This window comes from Psammomys obesus, unplaced genomic scaffold (assembly GCF_907164565.1).
Source record: "Psammomys obesus unplaced genomic scaffold, mPsaObe1.curated_primary_1811, whole genome shotgun sequence".
Lineage (NCBI taxonomy): Eukaryota > Metazoa > Chordata > Mammalia > Rodentia > Muridae > Psammomys > Psammomys obesus.
In genome coordinates this window covers 40,281,671-40,308,289 of record NW_026592118.1, presented here as the reverse complement: position 1 = coordinate 40,308,289, position 26,619 = coordinate 40,281,671, and the positions used below count along the sequence as shown (strand labels likewise).

Below are 26,619 nucleotides of genomic sequence, written 5' to 3'. Positions count from 1 at the left end.
TGCAGACGTAGTCTAAGATTTTAATTTAATCTTTCTGTGGTGCAACCGATTTTGCTCATGTCAGCACAACATAATCTTCACTGTATTCCTTGGTTTGTCACTTGAGAATGTGCAGTAGCACCAGCAGTGGAGAATGTCAAGGTGGCAGCTTTTACAGAAATGCAAGTGTTAGCATCCTAAGTGAGAGGATTTATAAAGTGTGCCAAGGAATCTTGTGTTATTCTAGTGATTAACCACTTGCTAAAAAGGTTCTGTGTGGATTACAAATAAAACTACATGAATAGATATGGCTAAACAACCAAAAAATAACCAAAAAAGTAAAATAATTTTAAAAAGTGAAATAAAAATAAAATCCTACATGCTGTGAGTCACAGCTGGATGTGTTTGGATTCCTTCAGCTAAAATATGAATCTAGACAGGAGCTTCCTATCTGAAAGGATTAAGTCCTCAAAGATGAACCCTAGGGCAAAACTAGTCAGTTACTGGTGCTCATGGAAACAAAGGCTCTGCTCATCTATTGCCCTTCTGTGAGGTCTCTTCTCCCTTAAGCCACTCTCTTCCACAGTATCCTTAAAGACAAGTCAGGAAAATTACTAACCCATATAATGTTTGAAAGCTAGTTGATATTTACCCTAAAGAAGGGACAAGGGTAATGGAGACTCGTAAACCTATATACAATATCAGCAAAAAAACGTAGAAGGGACTTACTCGTTAGCTTTGGATGTTCCCAGTAGATTATAAATTGTTAAAATCGAGTGGATCAGAGCCTTAAAATTACTAATTGTTTTCATTGTTTGCCTTGATCTCGGGGTTCCTTAATGTTTTGGGGATTAACAAAAGGGCTTGGGAAATGAACAAACCATTACAGTGATCTGTAAGGTTTATAAATTTAAGTAGGGGGTTATTTCTAGTATTATAAAACTTACTGCGGTTCTAGATTCTTCCAATTTACAGAGAGAATGAACAACAGTGTCACTTGTATACAACAATTTAAATTATGCGGAGGAAACTCTTCTTGAAGTAAAATAAAATAAGAAGGAAACACTGGTCTATAAAAATCAATACCACCTTATAATGTATACATAAAATTATGACTAGTATATCCTTTAGGTTCAAGTTAGAATTAACTATAAACTTTCTCCTTCCTACCTGTGAAATCAAAGAAATGGACAAAAAGACATGGCGAACACATGGTAACGGAAGGATCCAGCAGAGCAAACAGAGCAGCAGGGTTGTATTTAAGAAACCTGAGTGCAGTGTAGAACACAGGCTGACAGGAACAGAATCCACATAGAAAATACAGCTTTAAATGGAAGTCAAGTTCTAAATAATTTTGTGTTTTTTTTTTTTCTTTAATCACGTATTCAGACTGTTCATCACACTGTCATTCAGTCGGGCTTTTACAACACTTCCAGGTACCTTAAGATAAAATTCAAAGCCTAAGTCTTAAATCCTATGGAGAGGTCCCATAACAATATGAGTGTTTTATTCTTTTCTCCTCTCACTTTAGTTAAGATAGAGAAGTCCGGGGAATATGTACTTAGAATCCTAACAAATTACAGAATGAAGTACCTGGGTAGTTAAGGAAGGACCTTAAATCCTGACCTCTGACAAAGTAATTTTCTCCCACATTTAATTTTCCACTGTATACATTTTCTTTTGCAGCAAATTGAGAAGTAAAAGCGCTGTGTATTAATTCTCTATTTTCCTGTGAACATTAATTTGAAAGCATGATGTTCCCATTCACTGTTGTCCGTTGCAATTCTCTTGCTGATCCTAGAATTAACCGCCATCAATAGGAAATGGTGGACTAAAACATCAACTTTTTTATTTGTTTGTTTGAAACAAGGTTTCTCTGTCTATCCTTGGCTGTCCTGGACTTGCTCTGCAGACCAAGCTAGCTTAGAACTCACAGAGACCCACTTGCCTCTGCCACTGTAAGTACTCGGATTACAGGTGTGTGCCACTGGGCCTGGCTAAAACACCACCGTTTAATTTAACTAAACAGAGTTTAAACACAAATATTCTGTTTTTTTTGTAGACATAGTTTTACACACTAGGCAAGCCCTGTCTTTAAAAAATTCTTTTCACCCTCATCCTTTCTTAGTAACTCAAGTTTTGAGTTGACTCGTCTGTTTTTTTGCTCCTTCTTTTTCTTAATTATGACCCACCCCCCTCTGTTCCATACTTCGTAGAGGGCCATAATGTGAACAATCTTTCTTGGCATCGTACTTCGTAAACTGTGATGCTCTGCCCAAGGACACAGAGCTAAGCAGCCACGGGTCTGAATCCTCTGAGGCTGTGAGCCAAGCATAGCTCACCACACTTCAGTCATTTGTTTCCTTATTTTTTACATTGTTATTAAAGCGTATGTATTATCGAAAAGGGTTGAGTCTTCCGGATCTGGAGTTGAATTTGCCTGTGAGAAACCCGATGGAATGCTGATAACCAATCATGGTTTCATTCCTAATCTCTGAGTCATTTCTCGAGCCCCAATTCAGTTGTTTTGTTAGGCATTTGTTGTAGTCATAATAAGTAGCTGAAGCAAGCCCTTTAACTCATTCTTATTCCTTTATTATGACATCTCTAAGCTATTCAGAAATTACTATTTCCACTGTTAACTGGGTTTCATAATTTCATCTTTCTATATCTTTGATGATATTTATTAAAATTCACTCCATCAAATATGCCCTTCCTTTATCTAGCTATTGAGTTTCTTTTCTTTAAAACCAACTAGTATGTGTGTGTGTGTGTGTGTGTGTGTGTGTGTGTGTGTGCGTGTGTGTGTGTGTGTTTGTGCAGTGCTAGGTCTTGCACATGCCAGGCAAACTCAACCACAGAGCTACAGTCCCCAGTCCAACTTTCATTTTCTTTAACCCAACATAGAAGTCTTTTGTCAACTCTTCCCTGATTAAGCAGCCTGAAGCGACAATTTCCTTTTTATTTTTTATTAAATTTTTATTTCTTTTACATCAATTATCTTTTATTTGCTTTGTATCCCAGCTGTAATCCCTCCTTCATTCCCTCCCAATCCTACCCTCTCTCCTTCATCTCCTCCCATGCCCCTCTCCAAGTCCACTGATAGGGGAGGTCCTCCTCTCCTTCCATCTGACCCTAGCTTATCAGGTCTCTTCAGGACTAGCTGCAATGTCCTCCTCTGTGGCCTGGCAAGGCTGCTCCTCCCTTGCGGGGGGGGGGGAGGTCAAAGAGTCAGCCACTGAGTTCATGTCAGAAACAATCCCTGTTCCCCTTATGAGGGTACCCACTTGGATACTGAGAAGCCATGTGCTACACCTGAGCAGGGGTTCTAGGTTATATCCAATGGACCTTGGTTGGAGCATCAGTCTCAGGTAAGACACCTGTGTCCAGATATTTTGGTTCTGTTGCTCCCCTTTTGGAGTTCCTGTCCTTTCCAGGTCCTTTCCCCTTTTTTCATATGATTCCCTGCACTCTTCTCAAAGTTTGGATATGTATGAGTCTCAGCATCTGCTTTGATACAGTGCTGGGTAGAGTCTTTAAGAGGCCCTCTGCGGTAGGCTCTTGTCCTGTTTCTTGTTTTCTCCTTCTTACAAAGCCCAGACCGTTTATCTTTCTAAGTGAGGATTGATCATCTTACCTAGGGTCCTCCTTCTTGCTTAGCTTCTTTAGGGGTATAGATTTTTTAGTATGTTTATCCTATATCATAGGTCTAGTATCCACTTGTAAGTGAGTATATACCATGTGTGTCTTTCTGCTTCTGGGATACCTCACTCAGGACAATTTCCTTTTTTAAACACTTACTTTAATTTGTTCTTTTTAAATGTTTGTACCACATCCACTGTGGCTCCAAACCTAGTGTATTCAATTGAGTCTCAACACAACTTTAACTGCATCGTAAGTCCCTGAGGAGTGGCAACAAGAGAGTCACACAACCCATACTGAATGAGTGAAGGTCCCTTCTCTTTCCCCAACTTCACACAATCACTTCTGCAGGAATGGATTCACATTGTATTTGAAGTGTTTTTATGCAGGGGCTTAGTCAAGCACTAGACTTGAGCAGAAAATTCAGGGTTCTTATTTGGATCACTTTTCCTCTTGCTGTGAAAAATAACTCCTACAGAAACAGATTAAGTTAAAACATGCGTTCTGATTGACAGTTATAAAGTCATAGCCCATCATGGCAACAAGAGGTTGAGGAAGATGGTCATATTGTTGGGAATATGGGAAGCTGAGAACAGCAACATTTGTGCTTACATACCCTTCTCCTTTATTTGCAACCTAGTTCCAAGCCCAAGGAATTGCACTACCCACTTTTAGGGTGCATATTCACACTTTACAAATCAAATCAATACAATTCCTCAAAAGCAGACCCAGGGGCTAACTTAATCTAAATAACAGCTCAAAGGTATTCCTGGTGTCCTCTAGAGCTGCTAGTTGATTCTAGATCCTGTTATGCTGTCAGTCAGCACTAACCATTAGTGTTACACCATTAGTGTTATAGTCAATAGTAATTAGTGTTAGCTAGACTGCCCCTTCCTGCTCCAGTGCAGGCCAACAGGAGAGGAAAACACAGAGTCCATGAATGTGAAGCACACAAGCCAGGGCAACCTATAACAAAAGACATCCCCAAGCCGTCCCTAAATATCCACAGTAGCTTTTCTCTAACTGGTGGATATTAATTAAATAATTTATTTATTTAGCTCATTATGACAGGTGGAAATAGAGAAAAGCGATGGCTGAGTGGCAAAAACTGTACTATAGTATACATGCCCTAGATGTGCATTAGATAGGAGGGTCCTGGAATCTAGTGGAAGGATGGCTAATTACTGACTCACTACCCAAGGACTTATGCTACAAAGGCTGTGTAGTATTCTTCTCATTTCACATTTTGAGGGATTTTAATTTCCACTTTTGAGATGAGTTAATGGGATCTAAAAGATCAAGTGACTGAACTTCTACAGACGGAAACTTGTTTTTCCTTCTCCAAGGTGTAAGCTGACTTAGGAGAAGTTTTCCACACAAATGCACTTCGAAGTAATAGACATTTTTTCCACAGGAGGTCAGTTTCAAGCAGCTGGCTAACAGTAGAAACATGCTGGTGAAAGCATGGTTTTAATTTAGATAAGCCTCCTCATGCTATCTTTAAAAATGACTTATACTAGAATGGAAATCAGGGTAACAGAAGAAATTGCCTTTACTCTGAGCACATTAAGCCTTTCATTATTTCATGATCAACATGCAATGTATCTGGCTCTTGCATATTGTGTAGAGAGGAAGATTTAGCAAATAAAATTTGTTTACGTTTATTTTATATTATTTTTATAACAACACATCGTTCTACTGAAATCTACATGAAAATTCTCACGTAATATTAATTTTGTGGAAAAACATGCCAATTCTTACAACTAGAACTAATGTTTAACATGTTTTAATTTCATGTTTTATTAATACGTAGGTGTAATTTTGTCACTTTCTAAAGCATACTTAGCCATCTAGTTCTGGTCCCATAGAAGTTAGTATTTCGCCCAGAGTATATTATTAATTTTAAGATTATAACATTTCTTCTTGATACAGAAGATGAATTACTAAGTAGTTGATTACAGAATGCCCTCTTTGTGCTGCTGATGTTAATTTTTCCCATCTGTTGATTGGAGGAAAAAGAACGAGGGGTAATGATGTTAAATTGTGCTGTATCACAACGTTTAAATGGAGAATGTAAAGTATACGCAGAAGAATTATTTTTGTGTGGTGATCATGCAATTTATAGTATTATTGCCAGTCATAGGTCCTTGGATGTTTGTCAACATTTTTTTTTTTGAACAATCATTTCTCAGCGAGTGAGATTTGATTACTTGATTCCAAAGTATTTTCTGGCTGTGTCCTGTTTGTGAGAAGACGCTTTGTCCCTTGAAACGAGCAGGTTAAAAAAAACTCAAGAGCATACAACTCCTATCACTATCTTCGAAATAAACAACAAAATATATCTTTAATCATAACATTTTAGATTTAGCCAATCTGCCCAGTGTCTTCATTACTAACGGTGTCAAGGGAATTCTTCAAATTTATACAATAATTTTATTTGGCAGAGTCAGAATACGATTCTTCTGTTTAATCTACCTTTCCTTTCAAATATCCTATTCTTGCCCTTCTTTAGACATGATCACAAAAATTGATAATTTTAATCACCCACTGAGCACAAATACCTTATGTGAAGCATGAGCTTGTAGTGAAGGAGCGATTACAATGCTGTATGCTAAGATCCACCCGAGAGAGCAAAGCAATGGCATTTACCTCAGAGTTACACTTCTGCACAGCTGCTGGAGAGCCACAAGTCTGTCTCATGGCTGTAACAAGAATAAAAGCGACGGGGCCCCTGATCTAAACTAAGTTAACTAGAAATGTCATAGGCTAGATATTGATAACACATTTTACAAAAAAATTAAATATCAGATTTTGAAGTATGCACATGCATGCATTAAGTGTGTGTGTGTGTGTGTTTATTTCTCCTAACATTGAAATTAGTTTCAAAAAATTGAAACCATTAACACTATTGTTGACTAAGTTTTCCCAGTATGGATCACTGTGTCACGTGCAGGTAATGTTGGTGGTAAAAATAAAGAAAGCACATGTAAATAAGAGGCAATTTTCTGCTGTTTAGCCACAATGTTTTCTGGGATAGAGTAAAAATGCAGAGAAAAATCATGTGGTGATGTTTAGGTGAATGTCAGGTGCCTTCTGCATCCCAATATTTGTAAGTTATTTTGTCAGTAACTGATACACTTACTGCCTGGACCTATTTAACTGGTGCATCATAGAATGAATAGAATATGCAAACATATTTTAAATACAAATATTCAGATACTTACAAGGGAAACTGAAGTCATGACTAACACTGGCAATGAAGCTTGTCAGGTGTCATAGACTTTATTTCCTTTTTCAGCACACATGCTAATACGTGTGCCATTTGCATCACAGAAATGGCAAAAGGTAAATGAAAGGGGGCAGAACATACATGCTGCCCTGACGGAAATTGACTATCGAGCCGCACTTAAATCGGGCCCCACCTCTGAAGACCTAAATAAATTTGGGTGACTGTTAAACAAGCAGTTGTGTATGGTTCTTGTGACTTGAACCATCAAAGGATTGTCATCAGACCTGCCTTTCATTTCAAACTTTATAAAACATCTGTTTGAAACTTGGAAATAAATAAATAAATAAATAAATAAATAAATAAATAAGCAAACGCATCTGCTCTGGTCCTCTAAGGCACTGCGTCGGACATAGAAGGAGCTGCTGCCACCGAGCATCTCAGAGTGCACCTTGCAAGTGTTGCTGAGCGTTTTCAGTTAACCGTCAGAAAATTAAAGCGTAACACATACCAACTATACGAAAAAAAAACTTTTGCTAAACTCTGTGTTAGTAGGAGAGAAACTAGACTAGGAGAGAGCCGTAGAAAGACACTTTAAAATATTAATTTCATATCACATGATTAAAACTTCTAGCAAACACATTCCAGTTTTAAAAACAAATACAGTTCACGTTAATAATATTTGCAGAGACCGGGATAAGCATTGACTAATATCTCTGTTTAAAAATAGATGTATAAGCTATTGTGGAACATTGGTAGGTAGGTTTTGATTAGACTTATAATATACTTTCTTCAGGTCTACACCTGCTAAGCTTATCAAGCACAAAATATTAAAATTTCAGTTTCACATTGTATTAATTACAGTGCACATTTTGGGGGAAAGTAAGTCTTTATTATTTCTAATTTCTCATTCATAAAAATGACTTATTCCGGAGACATTTTAGCACGGTCCCATTACAGCTCTGTATGATACTAAAGCTCTGTGGTCTCATTATCTGTACAATGGAGCAGTGTATATATTAACATGCTCACTAGACAAAAAATACATTGGACACATGTTGAGGCACAGGATATTTAGCAATTGCATTTGCTAAGGAGTATTTACGATTTTTTTTTAAAAATCAATATTTCATGCTGAACCCAGGAAAATGCTCAGAACTGACTTATGTAACAGTTGACACGTGAAAAAAAATTCTCAATTCAGAACCTCAACTATTACATTGTACACGTGAAATTTAAACAAAAATCATATCGTTTTAGTTAACTGAAATAGCAAACATTGACTTGTAGGTGAACAACAGAATAAAAGGAAAAACGTATAACTGGGTTCATAGACACCCTGATACCCAGCGAGAAAGAAGCACCCGCCGATCACGATGTTTCTTTCTCTATGTCATGGAGATACGTAAAATATAAACTAGGTAACAGTATTGTCTGACTTTCAAAATGGGAACTTCTCTTCAGTCCCTGACTTATATTGCCAACGTCAAGATAAATTTTTCCACACTATAAAGAAAATGAGCTTTCTTCCCCCTAACGACACGCTAGAGGTTTATGCTTCATCTGCTACCTTCTTTGACTCCTGCTCTAGGGGCTTCCCCTTTGTGTGACAGTCGGGAGGGTTTCATGGGTTTCAGATAACTACGGGAGTGTCGCACCCATAGTGTCATGGACTTCACATAGCCATTGTTGTGCCACCCGCACTGCTGTAACAGGACAGACAAATGGCTGACCATGAGGCAAGTCCTCCCCACGGTTACTCATTAATTAAAATGAAATACTATGTCATTATTTTAAGAAGAAAAAGTTGAAAGGAATCTTAAATTCTGATCCATGAAACATCACTTTTTTTTTCTTTTACAATCACTGCAGAGATGTGGCCCTTAGATTCGGTTGAGTTCCTTATTCTCTTATGTTTCTCCTCCTGAGACAAAGCACTTTGTGCCAAAGAAGATGTATTTTTATCTTAGCTTTGTCAAAGGATTTATTTTGTAGGTAATAAGAGATTTCTGGTTCGTGTGGATCAGTAGCCTATAATTGTCTTCAACTGAAGCTAAGCTTCAGAGCACCATCAAGTAAGACTTAGGCACTTAGTTACATTCTTAGGCACTTATTACATTCTCTGAATACACATAAATATGAAAACAGACAAGCCACAAAAAGAGAATATTTTGTTTTAAAAAGCTACAAAAATAACTACTGAACCAACAATAAAGGGGGCCTTATCAGACACATAAAGACATAAAACAAATGCTTTGGGAGAAAGTATTGCTTATTTTGTCAGAAGCTCCGAGACACATTGTGAGAGATGTCCAGCTCCACATCCTATCTCTTTTGAGCTTGAGTATGTAGCTCAAAAGATTTTCCCCCAAGGAAAGGTTCCATGCATCTTGGTTAAGAAGACTACATATAAACCCAATGGTTACATTTATGTAACATCAACTTCCTGCCACAGGAATACACACATCAGCTTCACAGGACAAACACAGTAAGCAAAGACAACCAGCTTCAGAATGCGTTCTTATGGCTGTGGTAACAGTAACAGGTCTTTGGCAAACTCCCAGAATTTTTTTTTTTTGGTGGGGGTGGGGCAGTCAGGGAGGATTTCTGCATTTGTCACTTGGATACTACTGCAGAGGATTGCCTAAGACTGCTTTGTTTGCTTTCACACCATTTCACCATGACTTTGCTTTAATTTTCACATTTTAACCTGTTAGTGAAGGAAATACTCTTAAAATCCACAAAAGAAACTATAAAAAATTATTACACCTATATGTACCGTTCCTACCTAACTTTTTGCAAGGAATGAACTTGGAAACTTTTTGAAATCTATGCTTATGGTTTCTGTAAAGTCCTCTTTGCAGATCCCATGACTTCTCTTTTGGAGCTGATATTTACCCGTATGTGCCAGTGCTCTAATTTTTAATATACGTATAATGTGCTTTGCACATCTGTCGTTATTGTCATGAACATCACCGAAATCAGATGTGAAGGACAGGCATGCTTTACCAACCTGCAATGGTCTCTGCTTATCGCTGCTCTTGGGAGATTTCAGTCCACTTGTTTGCTGCTGTAACAGAAGCTGTCTTGCTGCCTGGAGAGCCTAAAAGTAAAGAGGAGAAAATAGCTAAATACTTTTAAAATGCGGAATGGATTGTCACTTGTTCCTTAATAAAAACAGGGACCGTCACCTTATTTACACCATTATTCTTTTTTTCTACTGACATGTAAAAAGAAACCTGCGCAAAACATATATATACACATTTATTCAAAAAATCTTACAGAGGCATATAATCCTGCAGGACATAAGTCTAATTTGTTGAAAGTGCTTCCAGAAGAGAAAATCACAAACTACATCAATAAACTCATTTCCACAGAACTTGTCTCTGAGTGTTTCCAAAATGCCCACTCCCTTTCAAATTATCATTCAATTAGCATTTTCATATTACATTTCTGAAGCAAAAGCAGTAGACTTCAAGTGTTACCGGAAGCTGTAATTAAATTTTGACAAATCAACATAAGATTATCTTGAAAGTGAATTAAGGATTTTCACTGAGATTAAAAACACTTTTTTTTGTGTACTTACAATTCAAGGGGAAAAAAAAACCCTCTCCTTTGACAAAATAAAGTGCAGTTTTAATGCCAAGTAAAATTGAGTGGGTTTCATTTGCATCCTTAGCAAAATCAGAGAACAAAGAAATTACCACTCAACCAATCAGGTTTGTTTCTGTGTGTGACAGAATACCAATCAAAACAGAAGATGTTTTCATTTATTTTTGTGTTTTCTTACCCACTCAGAAAATACAAAAACCTATCATAAGCATTCCTTTTCCTAGAGAAGGGACAAATTGGTGAATGGACTATATGAACTTGCACAAACTAGTGCCAGGAACCAAAAATAAAATTTATATTATTTAAAGGGTTAGCATTATCAAACTAATATTTTTTTTAAAAAGTTTTTGAAAGCTCCTATTTAAAAATTCTTTTTTTTTTTTCTGGACAGCTGAGTTCCATGAACAATAGTGATGAAAATTTTCCATATGTAAAACTAAGTCATTGTCTGACATTGTTATTCACTGTTTTAGAATAAAAGATAATTTTTTTCATTGTGGGAAAAAATGATTAGATCAATATTCTCTTATAACAATTAAGATTCTAAGCTGATAAAAAGTACAATTTTGATTGGAATCAATGATCTGGGTTTTGAGTGAGTTTCTAGTATCCATGACAACAGTTGCTTTGACAAGATGTGCATATGGCTTTACACTGCCAGCTGGTGTGAACAATGTTTGAACTACTGCATTGAGATGCTGAGCAAACAGAAAAAGTTGCCACGTCTTAACCCGCGGGGAAGGCAGTCATCCCCTGATCAATTATGAAAAGACAGAGAAAGGGCTGCTACAGTCTGGCTCCAAGCAAGGTTTCTGAGAAGGCAGGCAGACACAGAAGCCAAGGTAAACAAACTGAACGCACCAGCACCCTCCCTCAACAACACTGATTTGTCTTCCCATCGCAGGATCTAGCACCTTTGTGAAGCGCTGTTTTTTTTTTTTTTTTCATTTTGAAGCACACTTGCACATGGCGATGATTATTCCTTTTGTGCATGTGTGTTGAAAGAAATAGCAAAAAGTTTTCAAGTAATGAACAGTCAAACTAGGTATAACTAAGGATGGCACATGCCACTGAATGCAGGCAACTTATATGGCTCAATGTGAGGATAAAACAAAAAAATAATAATAATTCCACCGTGTCATAATTATTTAATTATCATAAAACTCACTGGAAAACTCCACTGAATATTTTAAATAATATAACTTCTTCTTTTAATTGTAACCTATAAAGTTAACTATGAGTGGCAACTTTCAAATTGTTATTACTATGGTATGGCTTGGGCTATGCCTATGTAAAAGTTAAGATGAAAACAATTGCATCCACACATTTTTCCTTTTGATCTCTCTCTCTCTCTCTCTCTCTCACACACACACATAAACAATTTGTGTGTGTTTGTGTCTCCATGTTTGTGTGAAATATTGTTGTCTTTACAGTATTCTAATAAACACTCAGAATCTTGGAACAATAATGACTGCACTGAAAGCAATTTGGAAATAATAAAACATTAGCCTCTCGCTTTGACAAATGGGCAAATAGTAAGATCTAGCATTGTCATTTGCTTTGTTTAAGGCAATGGAACTATTTATGACTGCTTTGTTTGGGGTCACCTTGCTTCCAGAACAGTGTACATTCCAATGTCTCATACTATCACTATTCTGTCAAAGAAATCAATCTTTGATTAACATGAACAAAATTCTAGGAAAAGAACATACCAGATATGATAATGAATCACCTTCACTCGCAAAGATGCAACTCCATTTTTTTTTTTTCAGAACTTAGAAGAAAGACATTATGATCCTTTTATACTTGGATTTTCAAGTTAGTATAATAACCGTCACAGAAGGAAGGCATACTTATTTATGGGTATTTTCCCAGTTCTTACATACTTTCGTGAAAACTGCTAGACCTTTACACCTTTATAAGATCCTGATCACTCATTACTAACACAATTTCAAAATTCTATAGCCAGACATAATCTTAGACAATGTCAAGATTTTCTTTTTTTCTCATTTTGCAGACAAGTAACCGAAGAAGCAATTTCCCAGTCCCAGATCTAAAGTCTCAAGGCAGTAGGAGACTTCAGTCAGTCGTCTGCCTGTTTCCCAAGCTTAGGGCTCACTCATTTCGTCCACTTTACCTTTTTTTTTTTAATTGTAACCCTTCATCTCAATACCAGAAATTCATCAGTGGCTATAGAAAAATACTAGACAGCTGGATGTAGTAGGACTTCTCTTATGGAAGTATGACTGAAGAAATGCACACACCTTTACTCCTGCTGAGGAGCTAATATTAACATTCCACAGGACAGCTGGTTAAAGCATGATTTTTAATTCTTTATATTTCATATGTATTTAGAGTATCTTAAAAAATACTTGAGAATCATCTTCCTGTACAAGCGCTTATGAAAAATAGTAAGAGTCACTTGCCTATTCCAACATTCTTTTGGGAGCAGTAACAATTGCGGCAGTAAACATAGAAAGTGGGAGAACAAAAACCAATCCTAAGCATTCAAACATGACTGAAGCCCCATAAGCAGAAATTCCTGGCAGTTTGCTTTCTCGTAGCTGCATTCATCATATGACATTTTTATTCCCAATATTCTGAAAAATGCTTTAGGACTGAATTTCAATAAACAATTGCTCGGAGACACTCACTTCACCTTTATTGTCAGTATTCAAAAGATGAAAGGTTATGAAGCCAAGCACTTTCATCAGTATAAGGTACTGTGTCGAATTACACAAATTAATAATTTGAAAATCACTTGCTGGTTATATATTGATGAATAGAAAAGGTAAATGCCAGTTATCCTCATGAAGTTTAAGGTCCGTCTAGCTTCATATGCTTTTCTCTCCTCTGGAATTAATTTACAACAGAAACCCAAGGGTTGTTTACAAAGTTTCTTTAATACAGACTGAGTCCTTTTTGAATGAGTAAGAGACATTGAGAAGGCAGCCAGACCGGGATTAAGTTCCAAAAAAATACGTTAGTTTAGAGTTAAGGGTGTGCCTTCCTTAATACAGCTATCTAATATTAGTGAGACTAGAGAGAATTAAGTTAGGATATTCTCAAAGTGTCATAATATTAGATATTTTGAGAAAAAGAATAAAAATATTTGTAGGTAGACTCGAATTATACTTTTGGTGGGAGCAGAGCTGTAAGAAAGCACATTTTCTAGACCTGAGTGCATTTTGTTCTTTAAAATCTTTATTGAAAACATCAACTCTATTATTGTGCAATTTTAAGTAAGCTAAACTTCTGTAAAAAGAGCAAAGTTCAGGTGTGTCACTGGTCTCCCATGGTATTAACCTCATGTTGTGATGAGCCTCCCAAGGCGTAATTCTACTGAATAGGTCACTGTGAGAATTAAGGTGAAAAGCTTTGTGAACTGCTAGACAAACCTGTCAAGTTTTTGTATTTTTTTTTCTGAGGAACACTGAAAATATTCACCAGAAATAAAATGATGTGAGCATAGTTTAGATACAACCAGAAAACCAAAATGTTGAATATTCTAAGGTTTATAAGTTAACTCTTTTTCTTCTAAGGAAATATATATGTATATTTGGGTGGGAGGAAACAGACATCATTCATATTGCTCCCCATAAAAATAGGAATGCTTAACCTATCAGCCTGTTGCATTTGAGACATTAAAATGAAAAATGACATCTATGCCCAGTAATATCTTCAATGTATAAACAGCACAGCGTGACACATTCTTGAGAGCTGAAGGCTACAAAATCTCTCTGAAACATAAATAACAAAGCACTCAGAAGCATATTTGATGTTGATATTCATCTCTGAGAAAAACACTCCTGCCTAGACTTCTTATGAAAATAGAAACAGGCCAAATGGATCTCCTGTAATTGGTTTCAGATAGCGAGGTCACAAGAAATATGATACAAGAACTGAATACGTGGAGCAGGCGGAACAAGAATGTTTACACAGCACTCCCCAGTATACTGACAAGTGGTGTTGGCTTTGCATCAAACAGCACCCCAAAAAGAATTGCAAGCAGAACATCAGGGTTTACACTCACCGAACTCACTTCCTTTAATGTTTTAAAACACTGTCCATTTAATGTTATTTCAAATACAGAACATAAAATAATTCTCCAAACCAAATTTCATTTTCTAGCCATTTTCCCAAGTGTAGTTGAGTAAAAGTATATTTAGAGTATTTATCAAAGAGTATAAATCTCTTTTCTGCTTTGCCTGTCTCCCTGTTATGTTTGTGCTAAAGAGAATACACTGATAAATGTGATCTAAAGTCTCATAGTGCTGTTTAATAGGAGAAGATTAATCATCTAATTGTCATAACCTATTTTCAAACAGCAATCTATCAGAGTGAAATTATGCATCTGTAGCTATTGACCCCTCATTTGATCATGCATGATACATAATTAGACTAAGTTTGTTGGAAAAATGATAATTATTAAAAATATTTTTGAAATAATTATTTTCTACAGTACATTTGTATAAAGTTAGAGGATAAATGCATGAATAGATTGTATTTATGTTGTACATCACAATGGGGCCAAATTGTAAAGCTAAAATGTGTTAGACAAAGTAGAAATGAGTAACAACTTGTCAAACTCCATATTTACCAATCAGATAGCAGGCCCTTTTGGCTTAGAAGATCTACTGTGGAGACGATCAAGACATTGACTCTGCCCTGCGTCAACAAGTCATCTTCAGAAATAATAATGAAGACCTCACGAGCCATGTCCAAACTCAGTATTCCGTGTACTATAGTACAGCCTTAAACTTTTCATATCTTTATGAGAAGGGAAATAATGGTTGAGGTGGGTTTGGTTCCCACCAGTCTGAAGCCATGTGCCTTCCTTCCTTCCTTCCTTCCTTCCTTCCTTCCTTCCTTCCTTCCTTCCTTCCTTCTTTCCTTCCTTCCTTCCTTTTTCCTTCTCCCTCCCTCCTTCCCTCCCTCTTTTCCTTCCTTCCTTCTTTCTTTCTTTTTTGGTTTGGCTATCAATTGAAGACTAATTGCCTCATATTATAAATATTCTGAAATTTATGCTACTAAGTTATATGATTATCTGAATGTAAGCTATTATTTGAATAAACTTTTCTGGATTTTTATTGTCAATTTAAAAAGGATAATTTCAAAGTGCAAAGTTCATAGTTGACTAGGAAAACAGAAGTTGGACAGGGAAGGACTGAAGAAGAAAGTGTGGGGAGCAGAGGGTGGGGTTTATTTTCTCTAAAAAACCGTAAGTTACTAGTGACCAGAGATAAGTGATTGACAGTGTTAGGAGGAAGATGGCTAGTTAAAGAAAAGTAGTTCATTAGATGGCTGATAAAGAAAATGAAGATAGAGGAAGATCCAGGACCCAATGTCAAAGAACATGCTGAGAGGAGATGATAAAGTGTCAGTGACTTATGAAAAGGCTTTAATGACAGGTGTTAAACATATATAACAATGGGACAAAGCAGAGAGCCTAGTAGGAGACTAAAAAATCTCTACATGATTGGTGATGAAGGTGCTTCAAACATGCAAAGAAGAATGAATTGATTAAAATTTGAGCAACCAATAAAGATGCATATTTTTAAAATAAAGCAGATAGATAGACAATAGTTCATATGAAAAAGTGGTAAATACAATTCATCATCTGGAAAATCAAAGCAAGGGACCATGAGGTATTGTTTCTAGCATAAAAAAAATTTTTTTCTGAAGACAAAAGATAGCAGCTGCTGGCAAACGTGGTGAGAAAAGGAAACCTGGGAGTAATCTTGATAGAATGTAACTTAAAGTGAAAACAGTCTGAAAGTCACTTGAAAAATGAAAAAAAAAATAGAACTAACATATGACTAATTAATTCCTCTACTGGATTTTATAAGGAAATGAATCCAGTTTGATGAAGACACCTCTGAAGTGACATATTTCTTGTAATAGTATTCATACTATCCATGGAATGAAAACAGCACAAATGCCCATGAAATAATGAACAAAGAAAGACTGAGTTGTTCACATAAAGTAAATAACTATGGAATCATGAAAGGGAGGGTACTGAAGGAGATCCACTATGTTAAATGAAATAAACCAGCTTACACAAAGAAATGCACTGCACAATCTCATATGTCAAAGTTAAAAATGATAATCGTAAAGAATTTGAGAGTAGAATGGTGTTTACCAGAGACAGGAAGTATTGGTTGAAGGGAGGGGGAGAGATTGATCAACAGATAAGCTAAAGTTAACAGTTAAAAGTTCTGGTGTAGTTTTACATGATAGAAAAAGCCTATTGATAACAATAATGTGTGTACACTGCAAAAACCAGAAGAAAAAAAAGATTTTAAATGCTTGAAAATGAAGAAAAGATGAATGAGGACATTTAAGAGTATTTAAACATTATACAAGCTCCAATGTATGAAAATATCTCATGGTACCCCAAGAGCAAAAATATGTTTTTTATATCTCAGTTAAAATGGTAAATTTAATGAGAATGCCATCCTGCAAATGTTAATCTTGGTCTTACCAAATGCTAATTAATTTAATCATAGTTGCATACCCAAGACAAATGAACACCCACATGCCCACCAGCATTTGTTCATAAATGTACATAACATTATAGAAAAGTCAAAACATAAGCACCCAAATTTTCAACATCTCATGAATCGATAAATAAAACATGGACTGTCTATGAAGTGAAATAACATTTGTCCATAACGAGAATATAATATTAAAACATGCTATAACATGGATCAACTTTGAACACATTAGGATGCATAAAATAAATCAGAATTTGAATATCACGTACTGGATGCTGTTTCACGTGAAATGCCTGGAACAGGGGGACGAGAGTGACAGAACATATATTAATAGAAGCCATTGTTAAGAAAATAATAAAGATCATGTTTTTTTTTAAGTAACAAAGATAGATCTGAGATGTTACAAACTTTGAGAAACATCTAGAAAAATTCAATTGACTTTTTTTATATAAATTGTATCTCATAAAAGGAATCACTTCTGAAGAAAAACTTTGGATAATAATTACAGTTTCTATAATTTCAAAAAGTTAAATATTTATGATTTGATTATCTGAATTTGAGTTGCAAATAGCAGTTTCTACAGAGAAATAAGATAGAGTTATCAGCTTGTAAGGGGGGGGCAAAGGCATGGATACAAACAACTATTCTAATACATTCCAGGAAGATGACTTCAAAGAACAATGCCGTCGTGAGACAATCTTTCTTTTTTTTTAAGTGAAGGAAATTTGACAATGTGTTTCAGTGATAGAAGGGACCAAAGACTTCCAGAGACAGAATTGTGAAGGTCACCAGAGAGGGAGGGATGGGAGTGAGGCATGAGGGATAATAGGTGACAGATGGGGTAGGAAAGTATAAATGTATCATCCTTTGAGACAGACTGGAGCGAGAGAAACAGTGACCCTAACATACAGTGGTGAAGAGGTAAGGGCTTCACACAAGATGGTGTTAGTTAAGAAAACACAAACTTGCAATTATCAACTCTGAATGAGACGTCAGCATTTTGTATGAAAGAAAGTAAAGGGCATTTTCTTATCAACCATTCTTCTGGATACACAACAAATAGGTTAAAAGAGTAATTTTGAAGATACCAATAAATTATAAAATGTGCTTCCACATATATTGCTATCATGCAGGTGTCTGGATACATTCTTCAGAAATAGTGTCTTCAGAACTAAATAAGAACCTGGCCAGACTTCCACCACCTCAACCTGTTGTTGCGTTTACCCAATCAGCCTTATAAACTTCAAGCTGACAAAGGACCTAACACCTTAGAGTGAGTCCCTTACAACTTATGCTATACTGTTGTACATTCTGAGGACTTGTTATCTTTAGTTTTTAAAAGAAAGAAAACATTTTTAAAAAAAGATTTACCTTTGATTCCAGTCCTACTAGAAAAGCTAACTATTCCAAAGCTTCTCTTGTAACTAAGGAATAAGGATTACATAAAAATATATGGCCTCCGTTTCACAAGGAATCTCTCATTTCTTCTTATAAACATGGACAATATAATCACACTGAATATCAAGTTTATCATTTATTAAATGTAACTAAAAATACTTGATTTTGCTATAGCAGATTAGTGAACTCAAACAGGACAATGCATTTTAAAGTATTTTAAACCTGAAGTATAAATTAGTATCATTCCCAGTGAAGAAATTTGAAACAAGAAGATTTCTCTAATGATTATCATTTATTCCAGAGTGTAGACTACCAGACTTTTGAAACTGACTCTTGGATTTTATTTTATACTGCCTTTGCCAAGAAGGTATATACATTTTAATTAATGGTACCAACATACTCTAATTCTTCAAATTATATCTCAATATTTATTAAATATTTTGTAGCCTGGATTTTCTATAGGTGAATGTCCTACTGGATGGAAAAAATACTTTAATACAATAATGTCTTGTGACATTTAAAAAGCTTGCATTTTAATCTCCTTTGGGACTATGTGGGCTGGGATGTTTTCTGTTATGAATGCATTTGTAGGATACACTTGATCCTTCTTAAGCTACGTGTCATCCTATCTCCATAAACATACAAATATATAAACAATAATGCCTGTGGCCAAGGTCTGTTTAGTGTAGGAGAAAGTCAAAATATGCCCAATATAATCAAAACAATACAAATATAAACTGCATATAATCCAAGGACAGTAAAAGGAGGGAGTGTGGGAGAAGTAAAAGAATAAAAAATGAGAATTCACATTGGTTGTATAATATACACCACTTCTATTTCTTCAAACTTATACATGCCGTCTCACTCCTTTCACAAAATATATTGGCTAGAGGAAAAGTAACCATCAAATATGGAAAAATGTTAATCAACATTGATCAAAACCAAACACAAAATAATACCTCCTACTAAGAAACATTAGGCTGCTATATGCTATGTTTGATGGAGCTGGAAATAAGTCACCAGGAAAACCAAAGGATACCCTGTAGAAGATGAAATAACTGGAATTTTTGATAACAAATCTTGTGATCTTATTTAGAAGTAGTATTTCAGATAGATCACTAGAATATTCTAAATGAAATTTTATTTAAATATAGGCACTCATTAATAGTATTTAAAGGTATCTCATTAATGGAACAACACTTTCATCTTCCGGAAGTCTAACGTCATCTTACCTACATTCAACAAGTTAGCCAAAAAGATGACTTGAGATCTTTGAGCTCCTTTCCTGTGACAATGAAGTAGGCTACGCACAGATGGGCAAGGCTCATGGCTCATGGAGGAAAAAAAAAATCACTGAATATTACAAAGGCATAAAAAGAAAAGGAAAGAAAAAGTTTCTTTCAGACTTCACCTGCTAGCTTCTTGCAATTGTAGGCAGAGATGATACAAATGCAAGACTTTGCTTTTCCCTTCACCTTCAGCCATGATGCTGCTTAGTGGCCAGGAACCCTGAGGCAAAGATTATGACCCTGCTTGACACCTGCAGGAGGCAGTGCTCTAACAGATCTAAGGAAAGAGTCACGAGGCAGGAAAGCCCCAGCCCAAGGACTCAGATGGCCAGGAGCCTGATCCCAGGGGACAGGAAAGGTGGGAGGGGCAACGACATCTGGGAATGTATGCTGAGACGAGGTGAGTTCAAATCCTCTGAGAGAATGCTACTAAAGTTAGCATTAGTGTTTTCAGAAAGAAAATGACAAAGTTGCCAAAGAAGCCTCAGGAATTCCAAATTCTAAGCCCAGTGCTATGCCTAGTATCGGTATAATATTAAGAGGACCTCCAAATAACTCATTTCTCATTCAGACTCTGCTTCTCAAGACCAACAGTTCTCACAGACAGTTCTCACAGCAATGGTCATAATGAACCTTGAAATTCACTGACTAATTTTCAACAATGAATTGCAATTCGTCCAAACACTTTCTAAATAAATGAAGGAACTATAAATATATTAAGATCATAGAATTTTATTTTTTTTTAGGTTATGTACAATGTAAATTATGGAACAAATGTATACATACATATAAAAATGCATACACACACACACTCACACACTCACATATCCATCTTCCCTGTCTAACACTCTAAGGCTAATTCCTAATGTGCATTTAGGCCACATTATCATGAAGATATAATAACATTATAACACAAGTTATCTTTTGAGTGAAATAAGATACAAGACGACAGTGATAATATCCCTGACCTCATCACATCAACACCTGCACTGATATGACTTGTATGGATTCTTCCGGTCTTTTGCATGAAGGTATTTGTCATGTGACCTGGATACCTAGCAGTGTTTCAAAGCAGACACTAAGACTCATAACCAAACCCTCGGCAGAGTGCAGGGAATCATATGAAAGAAGGGAAGTTAGTATGATATGGAAAGGATAGGAGCTCTACAAGGACCAAACATATCTGGGCACAGGGTCTTTTCTGAGACTGACACTCAACCAAGGACCATCTATGGATATAACCTAGAACTTCTGCTCGGATGTGGCCCGTGGTAGCTCAGTAACCAAGTAGTTTTCCAAAGTAAGGGGAACACGGACTATTTCTAACAGGATCTCAAGGGCAGGCTGTTTGACACCCCCCCCCCCAGGGGAGGAGCAGTCTGTTAGGCCACAGAGGAGGACTTTGCAGCCAGCCCTGAAGATACCTGATAAAACAGGGTCAGATGAAAGGGGAGGAGGTCCTCCCCTATCAGTGGACTTGGAAAGGGGCAGGGAGGAGACCAGGGAGGGAGTGTGGGGTTGGGGAGGGAATGAGGGAGCGGGATACAGCTGGGACACAGAGTTAACAAAATGTAACTAAAAAGAAAATAATAATAATAAAAAAAACCAAAAAAAAAAAAGAATTTAACTATAGGGAAAAAAAAAAGGTTGAAAGATAATTCCAACGATCCTGTACAACAACAGATCATCTGGAGGTATCTCTATCCCCGATCTCAAGCTATACTACAGGGCAACAGTAATAAAAACTGCATGGTATTGGCATAGAAACAGAAAGGAGGATCAATGGAACCACATAGAAGACCTAGAAATAAACCCACACACCTATGAATACTCAATATTTGACAAAGAAGCCAAATCCATTCAATGGAAAAAAGACAGCATCTTCAACAAATGGTGCTGGACCAACTGGATGTCTACATGCAGAAAAATGAAAATAGATCTATATTTATCACCCTGCACAAAACTAAAGTCAAAGTGGATCAAGAACCTCAACATAAATCCAGATACTCTAAATCAGTTGGAAAAAAAAGTGGGGAACAGCCTAGAACTCATTGGCACAGGAGACAACTTTCTGAACAGAACAGCAACAGCACAGGCTCTAAGAGCAACAATCAATAAATGGGACCTCATGAAACTGAAAGCTTCTGTAAAGCAAAAAACACTGTCATCAAAACAAAACGACAGCCTACAGATTGGGAAAGAATCTTCACCAACCCTTTATCTGACAGAGGGCTAATATCCAGTATATATAAAGAACTAAAGAAGCAGAAAAGCAACAAACCAAGTAATCCACTTAAAAAATGGGGAACAGAGCTAAACAGAGAATTCTCGAAAGAGGAACATCAAATGGCAGAGAAACACTTAAAGAAATGTTCAACCTCATTAGCCATTAGGGAAATGCAAATCAAAACGACCCTGAGATTTCACCTTACACCCATCAGAATGGCCAAGATGAAAAACTCAAGTGATAGCACATGCTGGAGAGGTTGTGGAGAAAGGGGAACCCTCCTCCATTGCTGGTGGGAATGTAAACTGGTACAACCACTTTGGAAGTCAATCTGGCGCTTTCTCAGACAACTAGGAGTAGTGCTACCTCAAGACCCAGCTATACCACTCCTAGGTATATACCCAAAATTTGCTCAAGTACACAACAAGGACATTTGTTCAACCATGTTCGTAGCAGCTTTATTTGTAATAGCCAGAACTTGGAAACAACCCAGATGTCCATCAACGGAGGAATGGATACAGAAATTGTGGTATTTTTACACAATGGAATACTACTCAGCAATCAAAAAGGAGGAAATCATGAAATTTGCAGGCAAGTGGTGGGATCTAGAAAAGATCATTCTGAGTGAAGTATCCCAGAAGGAGAAAGACAAACATGGTATATACTCACTTATATAGACCTACAAGATATGATAAACATAATGAAATCTACACACCTAAAGAAGATAATCAAGAAAGTGGACACGGGCAAAGATGATCAATCCTCATTTAGAAAGACAAATGGGATGTGCATTGAAGGTATGACAGGAATCTACTGCAAAAGGCATCTGAAAGACTCTACCTAGCAGTGTTTCAAAGCAGACACTAAGACTCATAACCAAACCCTTGGCAGAGTGCAGGGAATCATATGAAAAAAGGGGAGTTAGTATGATATGGAAAGGATAGGAGCTCTAAAAGGACCAAATATATCCGGGCACAGGGTCTTTTCTGAGACTGACACTCAACCAAGGACCATCTATGGATATAACCCAGAACTTCTGCTCGGATGTGGCCCGTGGTAGCTCAGTAACCAAGTAGTTTTCCAAAGTAAGGGGAACAAGGACTATTTCTAACAGGATCTCAAGGTCAGGTTCCTTGACTTCCCCCGCCCCGCCCCCGGGGGAGGAGCAGTCCTGTTAGGCCACAGAGGAGGACTTTGCAGCCAGCCCTGAAGATACCTGATAAAACAGGGTCAAATGAAAGGGGAGAAGGTCCTTCCCTATCAGTGGACTTGGAAAGGGGCAGGGAGGAGACCAGGGAGGGAGTGTGGGGTTGGGGAGGGAATGAGGGAGCGGGATACAGCGGGGACACAAAGTTAACAAAATGTAACTAAAAAGAAAAATAAAATTAAAAAATAAATAAATTAATAAAAAAAATGAATCTAAAGAAAAGATAATTTCAATAGCAAAGCATTTGTTTTGCTTAATTCAATGATATGTTTGCATAAATATGTATATAATCAAAATTGTAAGTAAAAAAACAAAATCCCTGTAAAATGATGGCCATCAGTTTATATAAACATTTTTGAATCAGTTGATAATACAGTACAATAGAGCTCCATGTTTCTATGCAATGTCTTAATGGTTCCTAGAGATCCATTAAGAGATCCATTCATTGAAGATTGGAGGTGTGTTGCACATAAAATTCAAATCAGTCAGGAAGCCAGTGAATCTAGATTTAGCATAACCAGAATTCTGTACAAGAAGCTAGCTTACTACATGGGCATATTTACTAGAGAATGTATGCAATTATCCTTAACACCTAGAAAATCTTCACATCTTCAAGACTATACGACATTGCCTGATACTCAGTTTAGTTTAAAAGCATATTGCCTTAGACATTTCTAAATGAGAAAATCATGGATAGCTTAGCCAGTTCCAGGTCTTCAGCATGTAACGTGTACATTTAGTGGACAGCATAGCGTCCCCAACACTCAACCATGAAAGCATTATTCATAGTGGACCTTCTACAGATCCCAAAGACCTTGGCTACAGTCGCACCAGCATCAACAGATTTATTTCCTTTATTAACGTATGATAAATGTGTTTTACTCATGAGTGGTCCACAATATTCCTTAGATATTTCCATTACTTACAAAACTCAAAATGTAATGCAATCTTTATTTGCCCTAAATTTCTTTATTAAAGCTTTTGACTAATTTTAGTCTGTTTAAGGAACAGGAAAGCCATCGTATGATCTGTCTTCACTTCATTTATTTATTTATTTATTTATTTATTTATTTATTTATTTATTTATTTATTATGATTTTTTTCACTTTGTATCCCCGCTGCAGCCCCCTCCCTTATCTCCTCCCAGTCCCACCCACCTCCTATGCCTCTCCTTTAGTCCCCTGATAGGGGAGGTCCTCCTCCCCTTCTATTTGACCCTAGACTATCAGGTCTCATCAGGACTGGCTGCATCATTTTCCTCTGTGGTCTGGCAAGGCTGCAATCCCCCAGGGGGAGATGATCAAAAGGCCAGCCACTGAGTTCATGTTAGAGACAGCCCCTGTTCCCCTTACTAGGGAACCCACTTAGATATTGAGCAGCCAATGGGTTTCCTCTGAGCAGGCGTTCTAGGTCATCTCCATGCATGGTCCTTGATTGGAGTATTGGTGTCTGCAGTCCCCTTGGGCCCAGGTATTTTGGCTCTGTTGTTCTCCCTTGGAGTTCCTGTCCCTTCCAGGTCTTTGTATAGACTCTATCCACCACGGTATCAAAAGAGGTACCAAGACTCATAGCCAAACTTTGGGCAGAGTGCTGGAATCCTTATGGAAGAAGAGGGAGATGATCTGTTTTTAAATCAGGAGTCTACACAAATAATCTACATATATAAATAATTTTGTTAGTGAGCTTAATAATTTATTTAAAGGAGTTTGATGCTTGTTCAGCAAGTAATAACACACAGTGCATTTGTAGAGGACCAGAGTTAGATTCCTATCACCCACTTCAGGTGACTCAAACACATGGAGCCAACTACTGGCCTCCCCTAGTACCTGAATTCACATGAGCGCGCACACACACACACACACACACACACACACACACACACACTTTAAAAATAAAAAATAAATTTTTAGAATAATTTATTCACATAAAAATGCAAGTGTCATTCAGGCTCTTTCTTTTACCTAAAAAATTTATTCATATTAAAAAAACTTGAATATACACTAACTTATGTACATTTAAGGAACAATTGTCTGTAAAAACATCATATTTAGATGATCTTTCATTCTATTTCAAGTTTACTAAAGCACCCTATCTTCAATTCTTAAAAAAAAAAAATCCATTTTCATTTAATTTAATCACACCCCCAATATTGAAAATTTAGAATATTGTCTTCTGAGTTCCTATAACTTGGCTTTATCTTGAAAAGTTTAATTGCTGAGCCATATCATTCTCTGGTTTTGCATTTCATTGATGCCATTATTTTGATATACTTTTGGAATGCTTGCATCCAAAAACAGTCCCACAGAGCACATGAGAATGTTCTTCCACTGTGCTCTGCACTGTAAGGTTTCATTGTTTTTACCTTTTCTAATCTTTTCAGACTATTTCTTCTTTCCCTTCTTAGAAACTGAGGTTTTAAAATACACAGTCAGTGCTGCACCTTGCAGCCCCTGGGAAGTAGAGAAGTAAAGGGCTAGATAGGAGGTGTTTCGTTTATTCACTCAGTCTATATTTACGAATTCTACTCTGTTAGGTACTAGAAATGAAAGTATAACTGACTCCTACAGTGATCCCAGTTGCAGCATAATGACTGACATCTAAATAATTGCCTGATCATGCCACTTCTGAGTCTGTTGTTCCTACTATATTATAGACTGAGCAACACTGTTAACTAAAGTATGTTTGTCCGTCTCTAACTTTTACTTTAACTACATTTACTTATTTATTTATTTATTGTGTGTATATACATACATACTATGCTTGCTACAAAGCCTATTAACTTTAAGCTGCATCCCCGGGAACTACACAGCAGATGTTTTCGTCCTACTTCGACAAGTATGTTATGATGGCAGGCAACTCCCTTTGACACACACACACACACTCACTCATTCACTCACTCAAGCAATGTCATGGTGCTTCAAAATTTAAGCCAAGTTAGAGGTAAAACTATGAAAAAGCGCATAGCCCAGAGGCTCAAACGGACCTAGTTATGTCATCCTGTGACAGGGAATACATTAAAATTTCTTTCAAAACCTGGTTTCAATTAAGCAATATGTAAAGCTTCTGCCCAAAGGAATAGTTATTTAAAGTAAATAGTTTAACTACACATTTTTAGGCAAATACTTTCCCAGTCCAATGTTTCTGTTCTCAAAACGAATCATGTTGACTCCCTATCAGAGAAGAACTATATGAGAGAATGTTTACGAAGGCTAGATAGTTAAAACTGGTAATTAAAACTTTATTACATAGGGTTACTTGGTGAAGACACTTCAGACTCTTGGGGACATCCCAAGGCCTTTGTGCAAAATGCCCTTTACTCCCAATGTCTCAAAAGATATTAAGCCTCTCATAGAAGGGGGATTTTCTTGTCCCTGTGCAGGCTCCTGTGATCGCAGAATGACCTATTTAAGAGCAGCACACTTTCGAATGGAAGGCGTATCTTGGCCCTGTCTTGAAATTATCTTCATTTACATAAGTGGCATCTCAGATTGCCACTCACCAGTGTGGAACAGTGCAGCTCTTGCTCCGATCATCTTTATGAT

At 36.8% G+C, this 26,619-nt stretch overlaps 1 protein-coding gene across 2 annotated transcripts in view; it reads right to left on the bottom strand.

The window, feature by feature from the left end:
- Foxp2 (forkhead box P2) overlaps nucleotides 1-26,619 on the bottom strand; it is a 571,048-nt gene that overhangs the window by 153,690 nt on the left and 390,739 nt on the right. For both annotated transcript variants that reach the window (XM_055612683.1, XM_055612681.1), the window contains exon 5: nucleotides 9,861-9,950. In XM_055612683.1, coding sequence (XP_055468658.1) covers nucleotides 9,861-9,950 — 90 coding nt within the window. The remainder of the gene's footprint in view (nucleotides 1-9,860; nucleotides 9,951-26,619) is intronic.